This window comes from Thamnophis elegans, chromosome 15 (genome assembly GCF_009769535.1).
Source record: "Thamnophis elegans isolate rThaEle1 chromosome 15, rThaEle1.pri, whole genome shotgun sequence".
In the NCBI taxonomy this organism is placed as follows: Eukaryota; Metazoa; Chordata; class Lepidosauria; order Squamata; family Colubridae; genus Thamnophis; species Thamnophis elegans.
Window position 1 is genome coordinate 19042183 of NC_045555.1, and position 22866 is coordinate 19065048.

General features: G+C 42.3%; 1 protein-coding gene and 1 pseudogene across 1 annotated transcript; one reads left to right on the forward strand and one right to left on the reverse strand.

The window, feature by feature from the left end:
* Positions 1–395: 395 nt before the first annotated feature.
* Positions 396–21669, reverse strand: SCD (stearoyl-CoA desaturase). The gene is made up of 6 exons (XM_032231785.1): positions 21367–21669; positions 17954–18227; positions 9021–9151; positions 7408–7613; positions 6132–6361; positions 396–2267 (listed from the first exon to the last, which is right to left on the reverse strand). Exons 1-6 carry the CDS (start codon positions 21391–21393, stop codon positions 2068–2070), a joined length of 1068 nt encoding a protein of 355 aa, XP_032087676.1. The 5' UTR covers positions 21394–21669; the 3' UTR covers positions 396–2067.
* LOC116518417 lies at positions 4560–6123 on the forward strand (annotated as a pseudogene).
* Positions 21670–22866: the final 1197 nt, after the last annotated feature.

Consider the following 22866-nt stretch of genomic DNA (forward strand, 5'->3'; position numbering starts at 1 on the left):
GCACTCTGACAGCTTCTCCTTTTGAGGAGACTACAGGAACTGAGGTTTTTGTGGTTGGATCATGAGGGATTTCAACCACAACCATAACTATAGTCAACTGTACAATATCTCGTTTCTTAACCACTTTGAGATATACGGTAATTAATTTAGAGCGAAAGTGAGATTTTCTAAGTAGCAGGATAAGATTCCACTTGGTGAGTTACAATTCTTTCCAGATTACAAAGGAATGAAGTTTTTTTTTTAAAGAACTTATTTTTGGGGTAAAAAGCTTAATAAGGAGTCAACGTAAGAAAGTTTAAAACAGATAAAAGGGACATTTATTTTGAAATTTTTTTGTGTGTGTGTGAAAATGCTTTTGAACAAATAGGAATTAAATTAGACAAATGAACCAGACCTTCATGGGAATGTTTTTTTTTATTATTAACGAGTGCAGACAATTGGCGGATTTTACAAAACAAAAGATAATGGTAATATGAGCCAGACTGTGATGTTGATTGTAACTATGATGATATTGATTGTGATGCTGACTGTAACTATGGAGTGCCATTAGAGATGAAAATATTAAAGGCACAGGAAGAGAAAAGAGAAAGAAAAGGGGAAGCTTGCCTTTTCTTTTCCCCTTGTTTAAGACACTTTCCTTTTTGGATTATAATATTATAATGACAACCAGAAAAGTGGTGAGAATGGAAGGGAGGGGAGGATTGCTAGAGCTACCTAGAGGGAAAAGAATTACAGCAGATTTGGTTCAGAAAATGGTCCAGGAATTGAGAAATAAATTAGCTGAATCACTTGATGCTAAACTGAATAAATCACTTGAGAACAGAAATGATCTACTACTACATATATCAGCAAGCATGCAACATACAAGTCATTCTTTTGCACATAAAAAAGCTTCAGCTACGAAAAAAACCCTTTAGTGCATACATTTTTTTTTAAATCTTTGAGCATGTTCTTAACCATGTTCTTAACTTCACTGCTATAGAGTGATCAGCATCCTTACATGACATTCCCATCTTGCCATCTCAGAATCCTGCAGACAAGTCTTCATAAGGACAAGCAGCAATGACAGGAGGACTGGAGGAAGGGAGCTCCAATTACCTAGCACCAACTAAAAATATCAACCACTTCTACGGGACAGATCTGTAAAATTACGTCTGTGTGTCCCGTGTAAAATGATCTTGTCTTCTGTCTTCCAATTCACTATACACATTTTCTCAATTTCTAATAGTTTTTTTTCAGAACTGCTACGTAGAAGTCCAACTTCTAATTTCCTACCAGAAAAAGAAGAGAGCTTCAACAGCACCAGAGATAAGGAGAAGGGAAATGACTTATAAGCCAATCGTTGAGTTGTTAACTCATTCTAAGAAAGGAAGTTTCTACTTTGGTACCAGTCTGTCCTTTCAATCCTCCTAAAATCTTCTTCCAACCAAGAACACATGGATTGGGGTGTTTTATCAGCTGCTAAGGAGAGAGACAGAAAACAGAGGAGAGAGAAAGAAACTTTTGCAGAGGAGTGGAAAAGGACATGGAAAAGCAGCCTCCAAGGTCAGGGGTGGGTGGGGGAGGAAGGTTTTGCCATATGCCTTGAATATATTGTTTCAAAAGACAATACTGGAATGAGTTAGTCACCCATTTAAGCATCCTGAACACATTGCTTGGTAAGTTATGTGGCTGTGCAAAGCATTTGAAAAGGGGGGCTTTGTAAAACGAGTGAATTATTCACCCTCAAAGCATGAAGCAGCTGCAATATCCAGACAGCTTAGTTTGGCTGTTCTGAGGGGCAACCCTGACTGTTCACATCTAATGTATGCACAGAAAGCCCGTCTCATTCGACTATCAGCCAAGCAAAGCAGCTGTGTATGCACACACCTGAGCAGAGAACCAGGAAAAAGCTTTCAAAACACCTGGCCTTTCACAGCTGCTTTAATGTTTCACTTGTGCCAATGCACTTTGCTAAGCCCCCTCCCCGGTTTCATGCTTTGCACAGTCCTAATAGCTAGTAAACAGATCAAATATATGACTAGGTTGTTGGAGAAAGGAGAAAAGAAAGATCAGGGAAACCAGTTTTCAGCCAGTCTTGTGGCTTCCATCACCAGTCCGAATTTTTCGAGCCAAGACGGTTCCTTTGGCTACTTTCTTGCAGTTACTGGCCAAGCCAAGGAAGCACATAAGATCAATGAAACTAGTAGTGAAATTCCACCGCCAGCCATATTCACTCGTTGAGTAATCGAAGGGGAAAGTATGATGGTAATTATGGAAGCCTTCCCCTAAAGAGAGAGCAAAACAAGAAGAAAATTGTAAGAAACGAAGCCCATTTTCCCCTCCTTTCCCTAGGAGTAGCCTTTGGGAAGTAGCTAACTCTGCTCAGCGTTCCCATTCTTGTGACACAGGAAATTCATTTACCTGAAACTGGACAATATTACAGATTCCTGCATTGTAGTCCTTTATTTTATATTTACCCACAACATTTACTAGCCCCTCTTCATTATAAAATGCTGCTAAAACCAGGGGGGAGTAACATCATAAACCATTTAAAAGAGAAGAGAAACAAAAGATGATAACAACCACAGTACAAGGGGTGGGCTGCATAGCTAACATTCAGTGAACCTCCAAATCCCATCTCTGGCTGGCTCTGCCCACCCACACCCTCCTAGAAGTCTCCATGCAGCCCATTTTGGATACAAGGTAAGTGCAAGGTGTTCGTGGAGGGGGAAAAACGGGCATCCCGGAAGGCCTCCAGAGCCTGGGGGAGGAAGTTTTTGCCCTCCAGAGCTTGGAGGAGGTGAAAATCCCCCCCCCCCGGTGGTGCAGGAGGCCGACTAGGAGGCCACAATGGCCACGCCTACCCAGCAACAGGCAGAGAACCCGTTGCTGAAAATTTTGAAGCCCACCCCTGCACAGTACCAACTCATCCAAAAATCCTGGTTGGGCAAGAAAGATGGTGGTTCATGTGAAAAGCTTACACCTCTGAGCAGAGAGAGAGTATTGCAATCAGGAAATATGTCCCTTGTTTTCCCCGGAAGGAAGCCAACCCAAGGCAGAACCACCAAGAGAGGGCAGTGTTGAGATGGGAACGCAAAGTTTTTTGATTTCCTTATCACCATCTTAGGCTTTCCTGAGATTTGCAACAGTGGTTGCATCTATTGTTGCCTTCCTGCCACCATTAACTTTAACTGACTTTAATTAACTAAGCATCAGCGCAGATTTAAACAGCTCATCTTTTTATCCATACCACTACAGCACTAACTGGGTTAAACATGATTCCTTTTCAGTGAGTTTTAAGTGGTGATCAGGATTTTTAAAAAATAAATAAAAAGGTCCGATTTTTTAAAATTTAAATCAGATTTTTTTTATCATATGTATTTTAATCAAATGCTTTTGGAATAAAAATCTATCTAGAGGTAGTTTTCTATTTAAGATACATTGATAACCAGCCGTCCCATTAAAGTGAATGGGACTGTCGGTGTGTTAACAGCGGGTCAGAGGAGGAGCTGCCGCGGGACAGAGATGACAGTTGCTCTTTAAAAATTATGATTTAAATCGAGTTGATTTAAATCAAGCCTTTTTGTTAGTGATTTAAATCAACGTGATTTAAATCAAATCCACCCTGGTGGTGATTTACTATTGGAATTATGATTAGAACATAGAATCTTAGGGCCGGAAGGGACCTCAGATGTTGCATAGTCCATCTCTGCTCAAGGCAGGAGACCTTATACGATTCTGCTCAAATGGTTGGTCTGGTCTATTCTTGAAAGCTCCAGTGATTCAGCAACCACAACTCCAGGAGGCAAGCTGGTTAATTGTTCTGTCGGAAAATTTCTCCTCATTTCTAGATTGGATCTCTCTTTAACAACCTCCCACCCATTACTTTTTGTCCTGCCCTCACCAAAAGCAAGATTTCCATTGCCAGATTTATATGTTCACAACAAAATGTTGATATGAAATCTATGTTTTACAACCAAATTCCCCCTATGGTTGCTGGGCCAGGATGACGCTGAGAAAAAAGGAGCTATGTTGTGGTGGCGCAGTGGTTGGAATGCGGTACTGCAGGCTACTTCTGCTGACTACCAGCAGTTTGATTCTCAATGGCTCAAGGTTGACTCAGCCTTCCATCCTTCATTTTGACTAGGCATTATTGTTTTTGCAATGAGAATGGAGGCTTTGTTTACTGTTCCAAGGGAACAATGAAACCTCCACTCCGAAGAGCCTGACATGATATGGAATGATAGTGGTCATGGAGATGGCCTCTCGATACGAGAAAAGGGATTGCCATTCCCACAGAACCAAAAAGAGACATTTCAGGAGTTAACACCAGTGAGAAACTAGCTACTCTATAGTCTCAGAGTCAGTGCTATTGAGTTAGGAGTCAACGGGTTTAGTTGGAGAAGATCTCTTGAAGAGCTGCAGTGGCGCAGTAGTTAGAGTGCAGTACTGCAGGCTACTTCTGCTGACTGCCAGCTGCCTGCAATTTGGCAGTTCGAATCCCACCAGGTTCAAGGTTGACTTCCATCCTTCCAAGGTGGGTAAAATGAGGACTCAGATCGTTGGGGGCAATATGCTGAGGCTGTAAACCGCTTAGAGAAGGGCTGTAAAGCATTGTGAAGCAGTATGTAAGTCTAAGTGGTATTGCTATGTCTACCTTATTTGAAAAACATCTCACAACACCCAAGGATCGTTGTGACACTAAAGACTGCTTGAAGGCCAATTGAAGCACATCAGAAGGGAATTTTCGAAAGGGAGGAGAGGGAGGAGAAGAGCTCTTGTTGTGTTACCATCCCTGTTCTTCCCAACACTTGAGGGGAAAAAAATATCTGTCCAATATTGTATTTTGGGGGGGAGGGACAAAACAAGTGTCTTAAAGCTAGATAAGCTTTTTGAGACTCTCCTTTTAGCTCTTAAAACAACCTCACCCTGAACTGGACCCATTTTTCTTGTTTCTTGCTGAAACAGACTTAAGCAGCTTAAGCCACTCATTTCACCACAAAAGCCAACCTGCCTATTGCACGGATATGAAGTCCCTCGGCCTAAGCGAAATGCTGAACAGGAAGGACTTGAAAAGGCTGTAAGCAGAACAAGCTCATCTTCTCCATTAATCTCCAATCCTTCCTACTAAAACAGGACTTGAACATTATATCATCCGCTGGCAGGATTCAGATCTGTATTTCCAATCGGGGGGAGGGGGGATTGGATTGCATCCAAAATGGGCCGCATGGAGACTCTTGGGAGGGGCGGGAGGGCCTGCCAGTCCTTGCAACTACCAGTTCAGTGAACCAGATGTAAAATTAACATAATCTTTCTCTTGGTTCCTTTGGAAAAAGGCTCTGCAGGTGGTGGGGAAAGCCCTTGTCCCATAATGGAGGGTCTTTTAAAAACCTGCCACGGTGTTGAAGCATCTTATGTAAATATTCCCACCTTTGCTTTGTGTAATACAGATTCTCCCCTACGTTATGTGGATATTGCTATTCCCTGCAACAACAAGGGAACTCAGTTGGTCTGATGTGGTGGGTGTTGGCTCCAGAAGTCCTATGAATGCATGGCGCCATTTCCCGTGAGCATCCACGGGAAGTTATGCCTGATAGCTCTATTTCTACCGAGACCCTGGAGAGATTGAAAAAGAGCAGGCTGCAGCTGAGAAAGCAGTTACTAAGGAGGAGTTCCAGGGTGGATGGACAGCACCTGCCCCTGAATTCACTGCACCTCCACAACCGGAGGTGTCTGATTGGTCTGAAGGGGTACAAGTGCCTTCTGTCCCAATTCAGCCCAACCCCACTGAGGACTGGAGTTCAGATTGCCACTGAAGACTGGTCTGCAGCTCCCACAGCTCAGGCTAGTGAGTGGGTTGGTACTGCCACAGAATGGCCCTGGTTAAGCAATAGCAATTCAAGAATGACAACTAAAGAATAAAATATCTTCCTTAGTAAAAAAAAACAAAAAACCTGCCATATATGAAGGGGGGATGAACTGTTCAAGCAAGCAGAGGAAGAAAAGATTAGATGTTTTCTATCACTTCTAGAATGGCTTTGAACTTCATTAGGAGTTCAAATGGAGAATGATGGAGAATGAATGAAAAGCAGAGCTGAAGCACACAATCTACCCGCAACTCATGGCGCCCGGCAGGTTTCTTTACATACCCAAAGCTCCAAAGACCACGAAGTGATTTTCCCTGGGGTTGATGTGACGATCGTATGGCCGATTGCCATACATGTGTGCCATGCTGTTCACCAACCAACTGGCATTGAGGGTTGACGTGTAGCGGAGAATAGTCAACAGGTAGCTGATGAGAAAGCTTTCTCCCCAAAAATACCAAGGAACAAAGGAAGGGAGCGCGAAGCACATTAGCACCACTGAGGTCTTGTAATATCTGAGAAGGAAAAATAATGCATTAATATACCAAGCTATGAAGCAGCATGGAAATCACAGCAGTCACTCTTGATTTCTACATTTTCAGTTAAGAAACTACTTGTGATACTGCTCTGGATGGCAAAAAAACAGCATCTAGTACTAGAGATGGCGAACCTTTTTGGCACCAAGTGCCCAAACCAGAATGTGTGTGCATGTGCCCGCATCAGAGCACCAGAAACTTGAAGACCAGTTGGCTAGCGCACATGGCCATTTTGGGGGCCATTTTCAGGCCATTTTTAGGCTAGTTTTGGGGCCGTTTTCTAGCAAAAACCAGCCTGAAAACAGCCCTAAAAACAGCCCGGTTTATTGGCCATTCTTTGGGCCATGTCCAGGGCGTTTTCCAGCACTTCAGCACCTGCGAAGACCAGTTGAAAACCATGCGCCAGAAACCAGAAGAGCAGCTGGCAACTGTTTGCGTGCCCACAGAGAGGGCTATGCGTGCACCATTACGGATCTAGTAGCACCTTTTCCATTTGACAAATTTTATTAAAAGGCATGAACTTTCATGCTGTCAGGTCTCTTTTTTTGTTTTTGTACCGTGCAGTAACACAGCTTTCCTCTTTGAGACTGTTGAGTTTCATTCAAAAGCAGTCAACGTTCAAGTTTAAAATTGTGACTGTAAAAAAAATCTGAAACGCTGCCTTTTGATTCACGGAATTGAACGCTGTTGTGATCATTGTTGAACATTCTGGAAATTATAGGTTCGATTTTGGCTGATCACTTTCTAAACTGATAAACGATCTTGATGTATTTACTGATATACTGTAGGAAATGGATAATATGCAGCAAATAAAAAGAATAATTCGACAGCAGAATTATAATGGCCAAGGCATTTTAGTCTCCAGCCAAGCAATAAAGATTTGTGCTCAATTACCAATTCAACAGCAGACAGAAATTGCAGCAGATGAATGAAAAAGAATTCAGCTGACATTATAATTCAGTCCCTGCAAAGCGCTTTTCCCACATCCTTTTCATTTCCTCTGCCTGCAATAACCCCTTGCTCACCTCCTCTGGAACATCACAATCTTGTCAGCTTTCAGGTCAGACAAGTCCAGCTTCTTTCCTTTTTCGATGACATCTGGGTGTTTGCGGACCAACAACCAGCCAATATGAGCAAAGAAAAAGCCCCTTTTTGCATTGTGGGGATCTGCATCCGTCTCAGAGAATTTGTGGTGCACACGGTGGTCTCTGGACCACTCATAAATATCATTCTAGACAAAGCAGGAGAATAATTTGAACAAGGTTTAAAAGTGGAAAGTTCTCAAGATTTACTCCCTGCCTATCCCTAAAGAATAGGGAAGAGGGAAAATATTAATAATATGATTATTAATTAAAATAATACTATTTATATACCATATTTTTTGGAGTATAAGTCGCACCAAGATTTTGAAGAGGAAATTTAAAAAAAAAAGTTTTTGCACTCTGCAGACCTCCCAAAAATAGCCCACTTTTCGCGAAAACGGGCCATCTTTTCTTCCCCCCAAAAGGGCATGCGTAGCCTTTAGGAGGCTTGTAGAGTGCTCTTGGGGGGTGGCAAAAACAAACAAAAAACATTGTTTTTCACTCATTTCTGCTTTCCACATCCCCCAGGAGCTCTCTGCAACGCTCCTAAAGGCTATGCACGGCCATTTTGGTGAAGGTGGCGCAGTTTCGGGAGGCAAAAAATGCTGTATTCAGTGTATAAGACGCACCCAGATTTTCAGCCTCTTTTTTGAGGAAAAAAGGTGCGTCTTATACTCCAAAAATATTGTACTATATTTTATACTAATATATATTAGTATATTATAAAATACTAATATTAATTTAAAATATTAATATTTTTATTAATTCTTTACTCTAGGGCAGGGTTGTCAAACTCATCAGGCTGCCTCAAGGTTGTCTTTGACTTTTGGAGGGTCAGGGTAGGCGTGGCTAGCTCCATGTCACTCGTGTCAGGGGTGCCTGTGGTGGCCTGAGCACTTTGCCAGTGAAAATAAGCTCCCGAGCTCCATTTTCGGCTGCGATGGCCTCTTGCAACTTTCTGCCAGCGAAAACGGAGCTTACGAGGGCTGCCTGCAGCCAACGCAAGCTCCATTTTCACTGTCATGAGCCATCGCAGGCCAGTCCTTTGCTGTTTCCATGGCGGCCCCGCGGGCCAGATCGAAGCACTCCGTGGACGCTTTGACTTTAACACCCCTGCACTAGGGTAAGCAGAAAGTATCTCGTTTTAATTTTTAACTTTTTATTCTATTTTAATTGTTTTTTGAACTTCTGTTGTATTGGAAGCTGCCCAAAGCCGCTATATAGTGAGATGGGCGACATAGAAATCAATAAGTAATAATTTCCATTTGATCAAGTCGCAGGATGATGTTGGCTACCTGATAGTTGGTGACATTTGAGACAGCAGTGGCTGGTAGGTGGGCCATGTTCACACACTCAGTCAAAATGTTTTGAAGATTGACATGAATTTTAATGGAATGTAAATGCTAGTTTATAGCTAGCTCTAAGCCTAAATTAATGAAAAACTGAGTGAGCAAAACGCAAACTGGAAACTTGTTTATAACAATACAGGAGGAAGTTTTCATATTCTGCATGAGATGGCAAGTTCTACAATGGAATTCCAGAGTCATGCTTCTTACCTGAAAAGCCATGGAGTTGATTATGGCCAAGAATATTCGAAGAGGTACAGTGGCTTTGTAAGACCGGTGACTCCAAAGTCGATGTGCTCCAGCTGTAACTCCAAGACCACCCAAAATGAAGCACAAAACAGCTGTGGAAGATAAAGGGGAGGGGGGAAACTGTCAAAAGGATATAACCCAGTGGTGCAATTCAGCCGGTTCTATCTGGTTCGGCCGAACCAATAGTGGTGGCGGCGGGAGACTCCGCCCACCCACCTGGATGTCATCACATCCTGTTTTTTATGCCCAGCGCATGCGCGGAAGGTCCTGCATATGCGTGGAGGTGGCGCGTGCAAGTGAAGCAAGCTCATATTTGCGAACCGGTAGCGAAGGTAAATTGATTTCACCCCTGATATATCTGATAGTAAAACTCAGGTATAGCTTTCATCACTCCAAAGAGACCCAATTAAAAAAACCTTGATTTAAAAAAGATATACTTCAGATGGAAGAAAGATTTCTGTTCAGCTAACTAACAATGCAACTTGGAAACTATCCCCTCTAGTGCACAGTTGTCTATGTTCTTTTTAGAGTCACTATCATTACAAAATCATACAAGATTTTTATATTTCATATTCCTTGTGTAGGAATTTGATGTCTTCTATCACAGATGCTCAGAAATAAGTCCATTATCTATGGAACTCTAAGAGTCTGAACTGTATGACTATCATAAGCTACATGACGGAGTGTTGCTTTGATATCACAAATGATTAATTATCCCACTCCAAACCACTTTTCATTATATTATCATGCTAATTCATGCAAAGTAAGTACTCATGCCAAAGACAAAATTACAAAACTTCATGCCTAGTAATTCCTTAAGAGGGTTCAGATTTTATTCTTGCATAAATCAAGGCTTTTGGAGTTTTGTTTGTTTGTTTGTTTGTTTGTTTGTGACTCACAAGGCAATCTATCTACTCAACTCAGCAGAAAGAGAGTTAGAAACATCTGTATCCTGACAATTTTAACTGCATCTCTTTACTCACTAGGCTTGGGCTGAAAACATTTGGAGTAAACCTGCAAAAGCTAAGATGCCTTTCTTTCAAATGAATACTGCAAACTTAAATTGATGCCACCATATCTCAACTACCTTGAGGGAGCTGAGGGACTGGGACAAAGTCTTCTTTCACACATCACAGATCTCCTCTACTCATAATCACTTGGAAAGAGGGGAGCACCATTCAAGGCTTGTGTAAGGGGTCTTTGAACATTCTGAAGAAACTGAGTGGTTATCTTTCTTTGTGTGTGTGTGTGTGTTCCAGAATAACTCTGGAATGTCTCCAGCAATTTCAACCAAACTTGGTACACACGGATGACTTACTCTCTGGAAAAAATACTGTGGGGGTAAGACACCCCCTAATACCCCTTAGGGTGTGTGTTCTGCTAAGATACATCCTGTTGTGCCTTAAATGGCTTCTACTGTACTGCCGCAGTGGAGTTGCCATGGTAATGTCTCCACAGTACTCCACAAGGGGCTCCATCTGGTAAGGGGGAAAATCAAACATTAGAAATTACGTTTGGTTCGGACATTTTCCTCCTATAAATAAATACCCAGGCAACGCAGGGTTATCGGCTAGTGATTCATAAATAGGAAACACTGGGAATAGAATTCTAGATAATCCCCATCTTGCTACCGAAACAAGGGGCAGATGTCAATCAAGAAAGCCTTCATTTGACATTACTACTTTGGGGAACCATTGAGCAAATGGACATGCCAAGTCTGAGCACTGGATTTCAGCTGCAACTATTTTTTTATGAGCCTGAACCTTACATTAATGCCACTGGTTTGAAAATAAGCAAAAAGATTTTGCCAAGAAAAAAAAGAAATCAGGCAATATTATAATCGGCAACAATTCCTGTGTTCCTTTCCCGCACAACTTCCCAAGGTTACAAATTTTTCCAGGCTCACAGGATTCATTCAGTAAATATTGAAACATGCAAATTAATGTATAAAGAAATGCTTAATTAGCTATCTTTCTAATTACATCTGAATGCTGAATTAAATAGCGTTGGATTTTAAAAGCAAAAAATTCCAAAGCTTCCTGTTGCCAAACAACAAACTGAAAACCTCTATTATTGGTAAATTTTTGCAACACTTCATTCCAACCTATCCCACAAAAAACAGTTGTGTAGAACAAATAAATCTGGAAAAGAAGGAATCATCAGCAGTTCTCAGAATAAAAAAGGTGAAGGTTCCCCTCGCACATATGTGCTAATCGTTCCTGACTCTAGGGGGCGGTGCTCATGTTCGTTTTAAAGCCGAAGAGCCAGCGCTGTCTGAAGACATCTCCATGGTCATGTGGCCGGCATGACTAAACACCGAAGGTGTACAAAACCCTGTTACCTTCCCACCAAAGGTGGTTCCTATTTTTCTACTTGCATTTTACATGCTTTCAAGCTGCTAGGTTAGCAGAAGTTACGGGAGCTCACTCCATTACGCAGCAGTAGGGATTTAAACTGCCAACCTTTCTGATCGACAAGCTCAGTGTCTTAGCCACTGAGCCATATCCATACAAATAAAACAAACTGGTTTAACAAGACACAGTTCAATTGTGAGACAATTGAAAACCATGCACTTAAGCTTGAAAAACCAAATGCATTGGTATAGACTAGGTGGTACCAGGCTCAATAGTAGTAACTGTGAGAAAGATCTAAATGTCCTACTGGCATTAACAGAAGGATAGCATCAAGATCGTGAGAAATGATGGTATCATTTTATACCGCACTAGTGAGGCCACACTGGAAATACTGCATCCAGTTCTAGTCACCATGACACAAAAAGATGTTGAAATCCTAGAAAGTGTACAGAGAAGAACAACGAAGTCAATTAAGGATCTGGAGGCTAAATCACGGTTGAACAGTTGAGGCAGGTAAGAATATCTAGTCTATTAAAGAGAAAGATTAGGATGATAACTGTCTTCCAGTACTTGATGAGCTGTCACAGAGAAGGGATTGACTTATACTCTGAAACAGCGAAGGGCAGGACAAAAAGTAATGGGTGGAAACTTGAAGAGAGATCCAACTTAGAAGACATTTTCTGATTCTGAGAACAATGAATCCAATGGGACAGTTTGGCTCTTAAGAGTTATGGGTAGTCCATCACTGGAAGTTTTCAAAAATAAACTGGACAACCATTTGACCAGGATGATTTAAGGTCTCCTGCCTTGAGCAGGGGGTTGGGCTAGAAGATCTCCAAGGCTCTTCCAACCTTATGATTTTCTGTTCTCATTCTGCAAGTCCTAGGAAGGAAAAATCCTAAAGCTAGTGATTTATAAACTTTGTTTCATCCAGTTCATTCAACAGGCAGCACAAAGCACATTGCCCGTTTTATTTATAAGAAAGGGCATATTCCTTTTTTGGTCAGGAAAACAGACATTCAAAATGATTTACAGTATCTTAAATGATAAAAAAAATGATAACCAAAGTATTAAAATAAAAACATAAGAAAAAGCAATCTAAAGAAAATAAACCATGAACAAGTGTCAAAATAAAACATTTCATTTACTTTATTAGGCCTTGACTGACACAGTACAAAACCAATAATATATAACGTGAATAATTAAAAACTAAAGAACAAGAAAAAGAACAAAACCAAGATGGTGATATGGTCAACTATCTATGGCTGTTTAAAAGCCTTCATTGTGGGCTAGGGAAGCAGATGGTTTTACATATCATATGGTGGATTATTATTTAAAAATTCATATAACATTATAAATTTTAGAATATTTGTCAAGTCATAGTGCTGAAATCCCTGTAACAAAGGGGCCATTTATGCCTCTGTGGCTTAGAGAAAGTGTAGAAATTTAGGCTATCTTCAAGCCCCAGTTGGCTCTTTAAGATCATTGTCAAGAAAATCCCTAATAAGTAGATGAGAGCTACTCAAAAGCAAAATAGTTAGGTGGCCAGATTTCCCATTTCAAAAAAAAAGATTCCCTGAATATATTAATTATTTTACTATTCTCAAATACAGAGGCGGACTGCATATGGATGTGAGTAATATGGAGCCACACCAGAAATTGATGATAGTCATATCTGGTTGCTTTTCAAAACTCTTCCAGAAAAACACATTACACTTGCCATTATTTCCAGTAATGATTACATAGGATATTCCCACAGCTAGTTTCCTAGAGTGTTCTCAGATTCATTCCTGATAAATTGAAATTATACCACTGGGATATCTTTTTATCTTCTCAGAAGAAACATTTAATAAGACAACTGGGATTATCTTTTATCTTCCCAGAAGAAACATTTAATGACAATCTACATAATATGGCACTCTGAACATGAAGCAGATGTCACTCTCACAACTTTTAGGGAAATGACTTGGAAGTGGCATCAAGTTCATTTCAATAGACGTTTGTAAGAACTCAACTTCTGCTTTCATTAGAGAGAGAAAAAACAATGCTACATAAATAGGAAATAAAAAGAGGAACATTTGGTTGGGCTATTATCCCCAAATCTTGCCTAGATCTTAGAAGTCAACTTTTCAGTAGAAAATTGTTGCCTCCATTCTCAGCATATTGGCCATAATTCCCTCCCAGCAATCTGTACTGGATTTTCAAATATTCTTCAGATCTTGTGGTATGTTTTCATATAGTCAAACTCTTTGTACTTCGCATCAAGTATAGTGTGGTGAAATGGTCAGCTATTGCAGTAGTAGAAGAGATAATGGATGCTCAATTGTCAGTACTAGCTCCAGTGACTATTCATCTTTTATTATAAAGGGCAGCCCTTTATTTCAAAAAACTGTCTTTTATATTTTGCTCTTGAATTGTAGGAATGGTTATAAACACACTTTTTTTATCCTTATAAACCTCTTTCAGATTTGCCTCTTTGTCAGGTTTGTCCTTTTATTTTTTACCATGAAATATGGTAATTGCAGTATTAAACCCAGATAAAGTCATCGGAAAGAATGGAGTAGAGGATAAGGCATAGTATTTTAGGGATGACTGGGGGAGAAAGCACAGATATTTTGCCAATGTATATGTTCTGACAGAGGCTTCCCGAGGGCATGAAGCAAACTCCTTGTCCGAGCAAAAATTTTATTAATTGACTGTGAATTCTGCTCATTCACATCCAGCAAAGCCTTTCAAGGGAGGATTTACAGTCACAGACCTTATCTGGCTTGGAGAGCTGCTAGGCTAATATCTGCAAACCTTGGCAAGGAGTCTCGCAGAGTCACGAACCAATGAAGAGAACAAATTGTCTCCTGCAAACTCCACTCCCCTTTCGCTCCTCTTTTATTTCCTCTGGGAGGGGCCATTTATCATCCACCTGTAGCCTTACTCCCAAGTCAACCCCTGCTCTTTAGCTGTTCCCTTTGTCTGGCAACTCTGTGCATGCGCACACTGGGAACAGGCTCCAGCTGTTGGTCTGTCTCACTGATGTCTGGCTCTGAAGGCAGCTGATGACTGGCATACGGTTCTGGCCCCCTCTCTGCCTCGAACACAGAGCCCTCATCATAGCCTTCCCCAGACTCCAGAACTGGTTCATATTCCTCCCCAACCTCCTCACTGTCTGAATCTGCTGCCAGCTCCACTGGCATGCCACAACAGTATATAAGTCTCAGGAGAAGTCTATAGATGCTATGTTTGCACAGGGCACAGGCAACAAGTGAAAGACTCTATTTGGAAGACAAGTTGAAGTCTAAAAACTAAAACAAAGATATGCAGGTAGAACTTTTGCTGAAGATCTCCTTCTTCCTCCAGCTGGCAAGGGCCGTTCCCTCCAATCCATCCTTTCTCCTCTCAATGGGTCTGCCTTCCTATTCCATACAGACATTAAAAACACAGCATGCTTTGTCCCCTCTCTGTCCTTGCCATGCCTGCCAATCTCTGCATTCCATTCCTGCTCTGCTGTTGCCTTCTTTCTCTGCCAGGTGATTTCTCTAATTTGCCATTCTTCCCCCTTCTCCCCTATTCCTTGTCAGGTAAAGGTAAAGGTTCCCCTCACAAATATGTGCTAGTCATTCCCGACTCTAAGGGGCGGTGCTCATCTCCGTTTCAAAGCCAAAGAGCCATCTCTGTCCGAAGACATCTCCATGGTCATGTGGCCAGCAAGACTAAACACCGAAGGCCCACGGAATACTGTTACCTTCCCCCAAAGGTGGTCCCTATTTTTTTACTTGCATTGTTTACGTGTTTTCGAACTGCTAGGTTGGCAGAAGCTGGGACAAGTAATGGGAGCTCACTCTGTTATGCGATGCTAGGGATTCGAACCACTGACCTGTGTGACCTTTCTGATCGACAAGCTCAGTGTCTTAGCCACTGATCCACCACATTTCTTGTCAAGCCACCCCCAAAGCCACTTTCCTCTTTCAGCTCCTCCTAAATTCCTTCCACTTCTCTTGTTCAATTTCTTCAATGTAGTTTTTCTTCTCTTAATCTTTACTTTTGCCAAGTAATGGAAAATGCTAGCTTTGGCCACTTTTTTTCTTTTTGACTTCTCAGGGATGATTCTTGATCCATGTGCCTCTCAGAAGCAAATCAAGAATAAGATTGCCAAGCTGCTGGCCATCTTGATTGCCTTTGATCAGAAATGTTCAGGTTTCAAACATTCAAAGCACAGGGTCATTTTCCATGGTTATAACTATGGGTCTCTGCTGGCTTTTTTTAATGCGTGTCAAAAAAAGCTCAGATTTAGAGCAGCCAAAGAGGGGAAAAAAAGAATGCGCCTTAACTGAACGTTCAATTGTTCTTGCCAGTGATAAAAAAACTATAAAGGTGAAAACAGATAGGCTGAGATGTGGCTTTCTACCTAGCCCTGTATTTAGAATGCTACATGGAGTTAAAGAAGGTTGTAATTAAGATATTCTATGCCATTATGACTGTTTTAATTTCTACTTCTCAAGTAAATCCATTTCTCAGTTTGAACTGGCTTTTGTGCAATTGTTCAAACACTTAACTCGATGGAATTTCCTTAGCTGGTTCATGTGCCATTCACGCCTATCTGATGCACCCCCGTCACTCTCCCTGTACTTTGATCTTCAGGGGACAAAATGAAAAAGTGGGGGGGAGGACTCAAAAAGCCCTTGAAGTTTTTCTTCAACTGCATTTCAAGTGGGTTTTACCTCTTCCATCTGGACTGGCTTTCATCAGGAGTCCCTTATACCCCACCCCACCCCGCTTCTGCTTTTAGACAAAGAGCCAACACATTCCCTCTTAGCTACCCTTTTTAAAATTCAAATAAATTAACTAGTTACATTTACTGTTTGTCTATTGATTATATGAAAAATTAAACTGCCAGATACAAAATGAAAAATGCATATATGATAACCATCTTCCTATGTAGTTATGTATTTATTTATACAAATATTTGCAGGCCACCTACATGCCAGACTCTGGGGAGACTGCACATCTCACCAGTGAGAAATACTATGCTTGCATTTTTAGACAACCTCCACACAACATCATATCATTTAAAAACTGCCCTCTGAAAACATGGAGTAGAAAGCTCTAAGTCAGGGGTGGGTTCCTGCCAGCATTACTACCGACTCGGCCGGCGCCCAAAAATTTTTGCTCTGTGTGCATGCGCATTTGCTCCTAAAAAGGTCTGTGCATGCGTACAACATAAAAAAGGGATAAAAATTACTTTTTTTTCCAATGAAGATTGTTCTGCACATGTGCAGAACAGAAAATCAAGATGGTGGCCCCGAGGATGGAACCGGTTCGGGTGCGTGTCCGGCCAAGTTATTACCTACTCGGCCGAACCGGTAGGAACCCACCTCTGTTCTGAGTGGAGAGGAACAACATCATGGAAAAGCAAAGTCTTTTCTGTCTTCTTACACTTTTGCTCAACCAACACAACTTTATAAAACCTGGACGAAGCACTTCTCCACTGAGACATTTTAGGGAGCAGGTCTTCAAAAATGATTTTTTAAAAGGCAAATCACAAACATATACGCCTCTATTTCAGTCTCCGACCACCATCTGAAGAACTTAGGAATGGTTTATGAGCTGGGAACCAGTATTTCGTGAATCATTTAACTACCTTCACTATCCTAGGGAGGATGGCTGGATACTTCCCAGAATTATCCCTGAGTATTCTATTCTGATGTGCCTGATTTCTCACAGTGAATCCTGAAGGAAATATGAATCAAATCATTGGAATGTCTGCTTGGTTGTTGACTATGGTTATGACCCTCCACATGTTGATAACATTATATCCAAGAAGTATGGAGAAAAGTAGTCTGTCAGGCGTGGTATTTACTTACTTTCCCTACCAGTTCGTAAATGTGAGCGTGCACTCGCTTGAATCGCTCGCACGAGCCCTGTCCGCGCATATGTGGTCAGGCCTGCAACCATCTTTTCAATACTTTGCCTTTGGACTCTGATTTACTTTTGGATGCTATTTGGAACGCTGACATACACTTGGCCTTCCGCGCATGTGCTTTGGCTTGAAAATGTGCCTAAATAGGACGGCATAGAGCTGGGGGGCAGGCCCACCTGCGATTTTCACTACCAAACTGGCTGAATACCACCTCTATAGTCTATGCTATGGTCCATTCAAGGTCCCATTCTTTACATAGTAGGCCTGGTTCTCTTGTACATATCAAAATCCAATGCCCTTCTAAAGCACTGAATACTTCTTACAAAGTTGGATATGTTTTTGAACTCAAGAGCATTCATATGGCTACCTAGAACAGCCTGTTTCTAAAGTCCACCTTCCTTCTGGATATTGGGGAGATGTTCAGAGGTCAGAAGAGAGGAAAGTAACTAACTAAAAACAGCAGGACTATGTACCAAGGATAACAAGTTGACCCAGATAACCATTTTTAGGCAACTATTTGTCCAAACTCCTAACTTGGGCTGGGGTAGTGGACTAGAAGACTTCCAAGGTTCCTTAGATCCTATGATTTTATGACTCTTCCAAGGTAAATGAGGGTAGTTTTAGCTTACCCCATGCCAAAGTGAGTAGCTTTGCAGAAGGTATGAACCAGATGGCATACAGAGCAGTTAGATGGAGAAGCAACATGAGAATAATATTCCTCCAGACGTATCTTTTTGCAGGCTTAGGACCCTCTTTCTCACGATAAGTCTCATCAAAAATGTCATCTGTCATCTCTCTTTCTGACCCCATCTGCTCATAAGTGGGGTGGACTTTTTCCGAATGAGTTACGCCATTCTGGGTAATGTGAGTAAAGGCAGGCATGGTAGAAATGTCTGGAGTAATCTGGCAAATAAAGAAAACAAACAAAAGTTACACACAAAGTCCTTCGTTGACCAAACCCCAACAGCCCCTTCCTTTTTTCTAGGTTCTTGATTTAAACTCTTAAAAGTTGGCACTTGTCTACAAAGCAATGAAATACTTCCAGCTTCTATGGCATGACAAGGATGGGCAATGTCTGATCTGTTAAATACTTAACTAAAGGCCATTGTTTGCATTATAACTTACATAGCTTGCTAGATACCCAATGTTCCACAGGATTTCTGAAAGCAGAAATCCCCTTGTTCCTCAGGTAAGTATTGAAATATTGTCAAGAGCAGAATCAGTAACAGATTTCCCTTGTCGTTCCATGCATTTCACTAATTTGGTGCATATATATAGTCATTAGACAGTGAGATGGGTGGCATATAAATTTACATAATTAATTAATTATATACACTAGAAGGTAGAATGCAAGTCCAGTTGCATTTTCGAAAAAGCACCTTTCAGACTACCATGATCTGGATGATTGAGAATTTCCATAAACATCAAGTCAAAAAAAGCACTGACAGACTCCACAAATGTGCCTATGAAGTCAGTAGGTGTTGATTATTATTTTTATTCTTATACCTCACTCCAAAGCACTGAGAAGACTGTTGTTGTTTTTACTTAATTAATTAACATGCTTGTAAACAGTTGAGCCTAGAAGAATGCTGCCATAAGCCTTTTACAGTCATTGAGAAATGGCTATGGAAACAGCTATGGAAACTGAATGAATGAATATGAAAAAGAATGTCTCTCCTCACATTATTGTTAGATACTGAGATGAGATGCAAAAATTACTATGGGTCCTATCAAGCAGAAAAGGGATGTTTAGATTGCACCAAGCTGGCTGGGAAGATGAAAACAAGCATTAATCTCTCACCTTTAAGTTATAATTATAGTGAAAACTATTTCCATTCAAAGCAAGAATCGGAATTCTTTGCAAGTGGAAAACTAGAAAGGTTTGTATTTAGGCTGAGTTTGTTTTAACAACACTGGAGAAAATGTAAGATATAAAGGGAAATTAAATTTGAATCAATCAGGACTACAAGTGCTTTTCAAACTTGGCAACTTTAAGATGTAGGGACTTCAACTCCCAGAATTCCTCAACCAGCAGGCTGGGAGTTGAGTCCACACATCTTAAAATTGCCAGTCTGAAAGAGTACTCTACACATTTATCTGGAGCAGGGCTCTCCAAATTTGGCAACTGTAAGACTTGTGGACTACAATTCCCAGAATTCTCCAGTCAGCACAACCAGCTGAGGAATTCTGGGAATTGAAGTCCACAAGCCTTAAAGTTGCCAAGTTTGGAGACCCTAGATCTGGAAGGAAGCCCCATGGAATTCAATAGGTCTTACTTTGGGGGGGGGATAGATAAGATAGGGGGAAGGGGGGGAGAGAAAAAGAGATTATTGTACTGTAATTGAATCTTTAGAGAAAATATTGATTTAGTCATTTAATCATATCAAAAATATAAAACTAATACACTATATTATGCCCAGTGCTTTTAGAAACCGAGTTCATTTTTAGGAGATAGCAAAGGGCTGTTATTCAGAAAAGATGAGTAATGCTTTGTAACTACAGGGTACAGTAGTTCAAAAATTTAGACTGGTTCCTTTTTTGCCCCCAGGCCTCCTTCAGCTCAGGAAAGCTGGTGCCAGTGCTGGGCATGGCCCAACTGAAGCAACAAAACAGTCTCCAGCCCTAGCAGGTGAATCGGCTGCTTTCCCTTCTCAGGAAATGTAGCAGAGCTAGGCCAAAGCCACAGAAAAAAAGGTTAGTTGGCTGTTTTCAGTGCAGGGTAGATAGTTGCTGGTTGGCACTGTTGCCAAAATTGGCACCACTTTACTCTTGCCTGCTTCTCTTTGGCATAGGAATGACATTAAGGAAGAACGTAGCTTCTCAAGCTCGCCTTAGATCAATAGTTCCCAACTTGGGCCCCACGCCCAACAGGTGGGCAATTTGATTTTTTACAGGGCAATTTGAACCTTGTTTAAACCAGGTTAATGGCCTTTTAGGCTTCCTCCACATGAGTAGAGTTCACTTTTTGAGTAAAGTAAGGATTATATGTGGGGGGGGAGGAGGCATCATGATTTTAGAGATGCTTAGGTGGGCCATGGCCAAAAAAAGGTTGGGAACCACTGTCTTAGATTTAAATGATCAGAGGTCTTATTTTAATTATAGGACTCTAGTCTAATTTAATAGTTTTTTTTAAAAAAAATCTTAGCCCTAAAAGCTATGGCACAATTGAAGTCTTCTTGCTAATGTTGCAAGATGTGGAATTTTCTTTGCCATTCTCATGCTAGTGTGGGGCTGGCTCCCTCATAGTGATTCCCAGCTGTGCCATTTCAGAAATGCAGACATTCAAGGTTGCTGCTCCCTCTTTTTCTTTTTCCCTGATTTTTTTTTTCTTTTTTGCAAGCTGTTCAGGGCATACGTGGGGGAAAAACAGGGAGTAACCGGTTGCCCAAACCCTTAGGTAAAATGCTACGGTGATGCAGAAAGGCCGACGCACAGAGCATCCGTCACAGGGCAGCCCTCCCTCCAAGATGGCTCATAGCAGCCACCTCCCCACCCCCTTGCAGCTTCCACCCCCCCCCCCCCAAAAGCAAATCACTGGCTGGCCTAACCCCCCCCCCACTCCAAAAACCTTCCAACCAGCCAGTCATCATAATAATACTTGGTTGATACCTATGCCGGCAGCAACCCATAACCACCATTAGCACTAGTAAATGGTATCTGTGACACATTATTAAATGCTCAATTGACTGAGTTTCATGTTTAATGAATAAAACAGATAATAATAATAATAATGCTGCATAATAAGGGGCGTGCATAAGCGCACCAACGTGCCTACCGTCCCTGTCCTACCCTCCCCACTGATTCGCAATCCCTTTCCCGTATTCATCATCCTGTCTCTACTTACACCTGTTCTCTTGACAAAATAAATTAAATTAAATTAAAATGAAATAGCGTGAGATCGGCCCCGGAGGAGGAGAGGGGACGCGTTCTGTTTCTGGAAGGCTCCAGGACTGCAACGAGGATATCCTGCTGCGTAGCTCGCTCCTCTCCGCCGGGGACGGGCGGCGGAGAGAAAGGGGTGGGGGCTCCCTCGCCGGCTTACCTCCTCTTGCAAAAACTGCGAAGGCATCGAAAGGTTCCCCGCTCGGTCGGCAACGGCTGGAGCTCCTTCGGCCGGAAAAGCAGCGAGAGAGAGACGCGGCTTTTTTTTTTCACCCCTTTTTTTTTCTCTCCGGCTTCCTCCCCGCAGCTTCTTGAGGGATGCTTGGTGTTGCAGCCTGCGCTTCGCAGCCTCTTCTCCAAGGAATTTAAACGACCGGCCCCACGACCTGCAGTAACCCGCTGGCTTGGCTGCCTATCCCGCGCGACCTTGGAAAGCAAACAGCAAGCAGGGGGCGGCCGGAGTGAAAGACGCGCGTGCCGGGCGAGGGGGGTTTGCCGGTGACGCCGCAGCGGGGGCGGAGGAGGGAGGCGGAGGCCGTCGATTGGCTGCCGGGGCTTTGGTGCCACCGGTGCCGCCTCGGCATTGGCTCTCTTGCAATCTGCTGTTGGACGGCGGTGCGGGGCCTCGGCTCTTTCTCCGCGCTTCTCCCCTTTGCTAGCTCAGCCACGCCAGCCACGCCCCTCTCTCTCTCTCTCCCGCGGCCTGGCTTGGGACGGGGCGGCGCGGGGATGCTGCTGGGTGGAAGGCGCTGGAAGACTCCGCTCGGCCACCGGAGCCCCTGCCCTGCTGCCTCCCCCGGGGGCATTTAGAACAGAACAAAACAGAACAGAACAACAGAGTTGGAAGGGACCTTGGAGGTCTTCTAGTCCAACACCCTGTTTAGGCAAGAAACCCTACACCACTTCAGACAAATGGATATCCAATATCAATAGAACAGAACAAAACAGAACAACAGTTGGAAGGGACCTTGGAGGTTTAGTCCAACCTTCTGCTTAGGCAGGAAACCCTATACCACTTCAGACATATGATTATCCAACATCAATAGAATAGAATAGAATTAAAGAGTTGGAAGGGACCTTGAAGGTCTTCTAGTCCAACACCCTGCTTAGGCAGGAAACCTTACACCGCTTCAGACAAATAGTTATCCAACTTTTTTTTTTAAACGTCCAGTGTTGAAGCATTCACAACTTCTGGAGGCAAGTTGTTCCATTGATTAATTGTTCTGTTAGGAAATTTCTCCTTAGTTCTAAGTTGCTTCTCTCCTTGATTAGTTTCCACCCTTTGCTTCTTGTCCTGACCTCAGGTGCTTTGGAGAATAGTTTGACTCCCTCTTCTTGGTGGCAGCCCCTGAGATATTGGAACACTGCTATCATGTCTCCCCTAATTTGTTGCAGACTCACGGACCTTGCTGGGAATCCCTTACCAGGGAAGGGATGAGAAGGGGAGGCAGCCGAGACGGGTGCTCCGAAACAGCCGGATACTCTCCCTCCCCCCCTCCCCCCACCGAGGTCAGATAGGCCTTTTACTCCGGCGCAAGCTTCTGAATAGAATAGAATAGAATAGAATTCTTTATTGGCCAAGTGTGATTGGACACACAAGGAATTTGGTGCATATGCTCTCAGTGTACATAAAGAAAAATAAAATACAATGCATTCATCA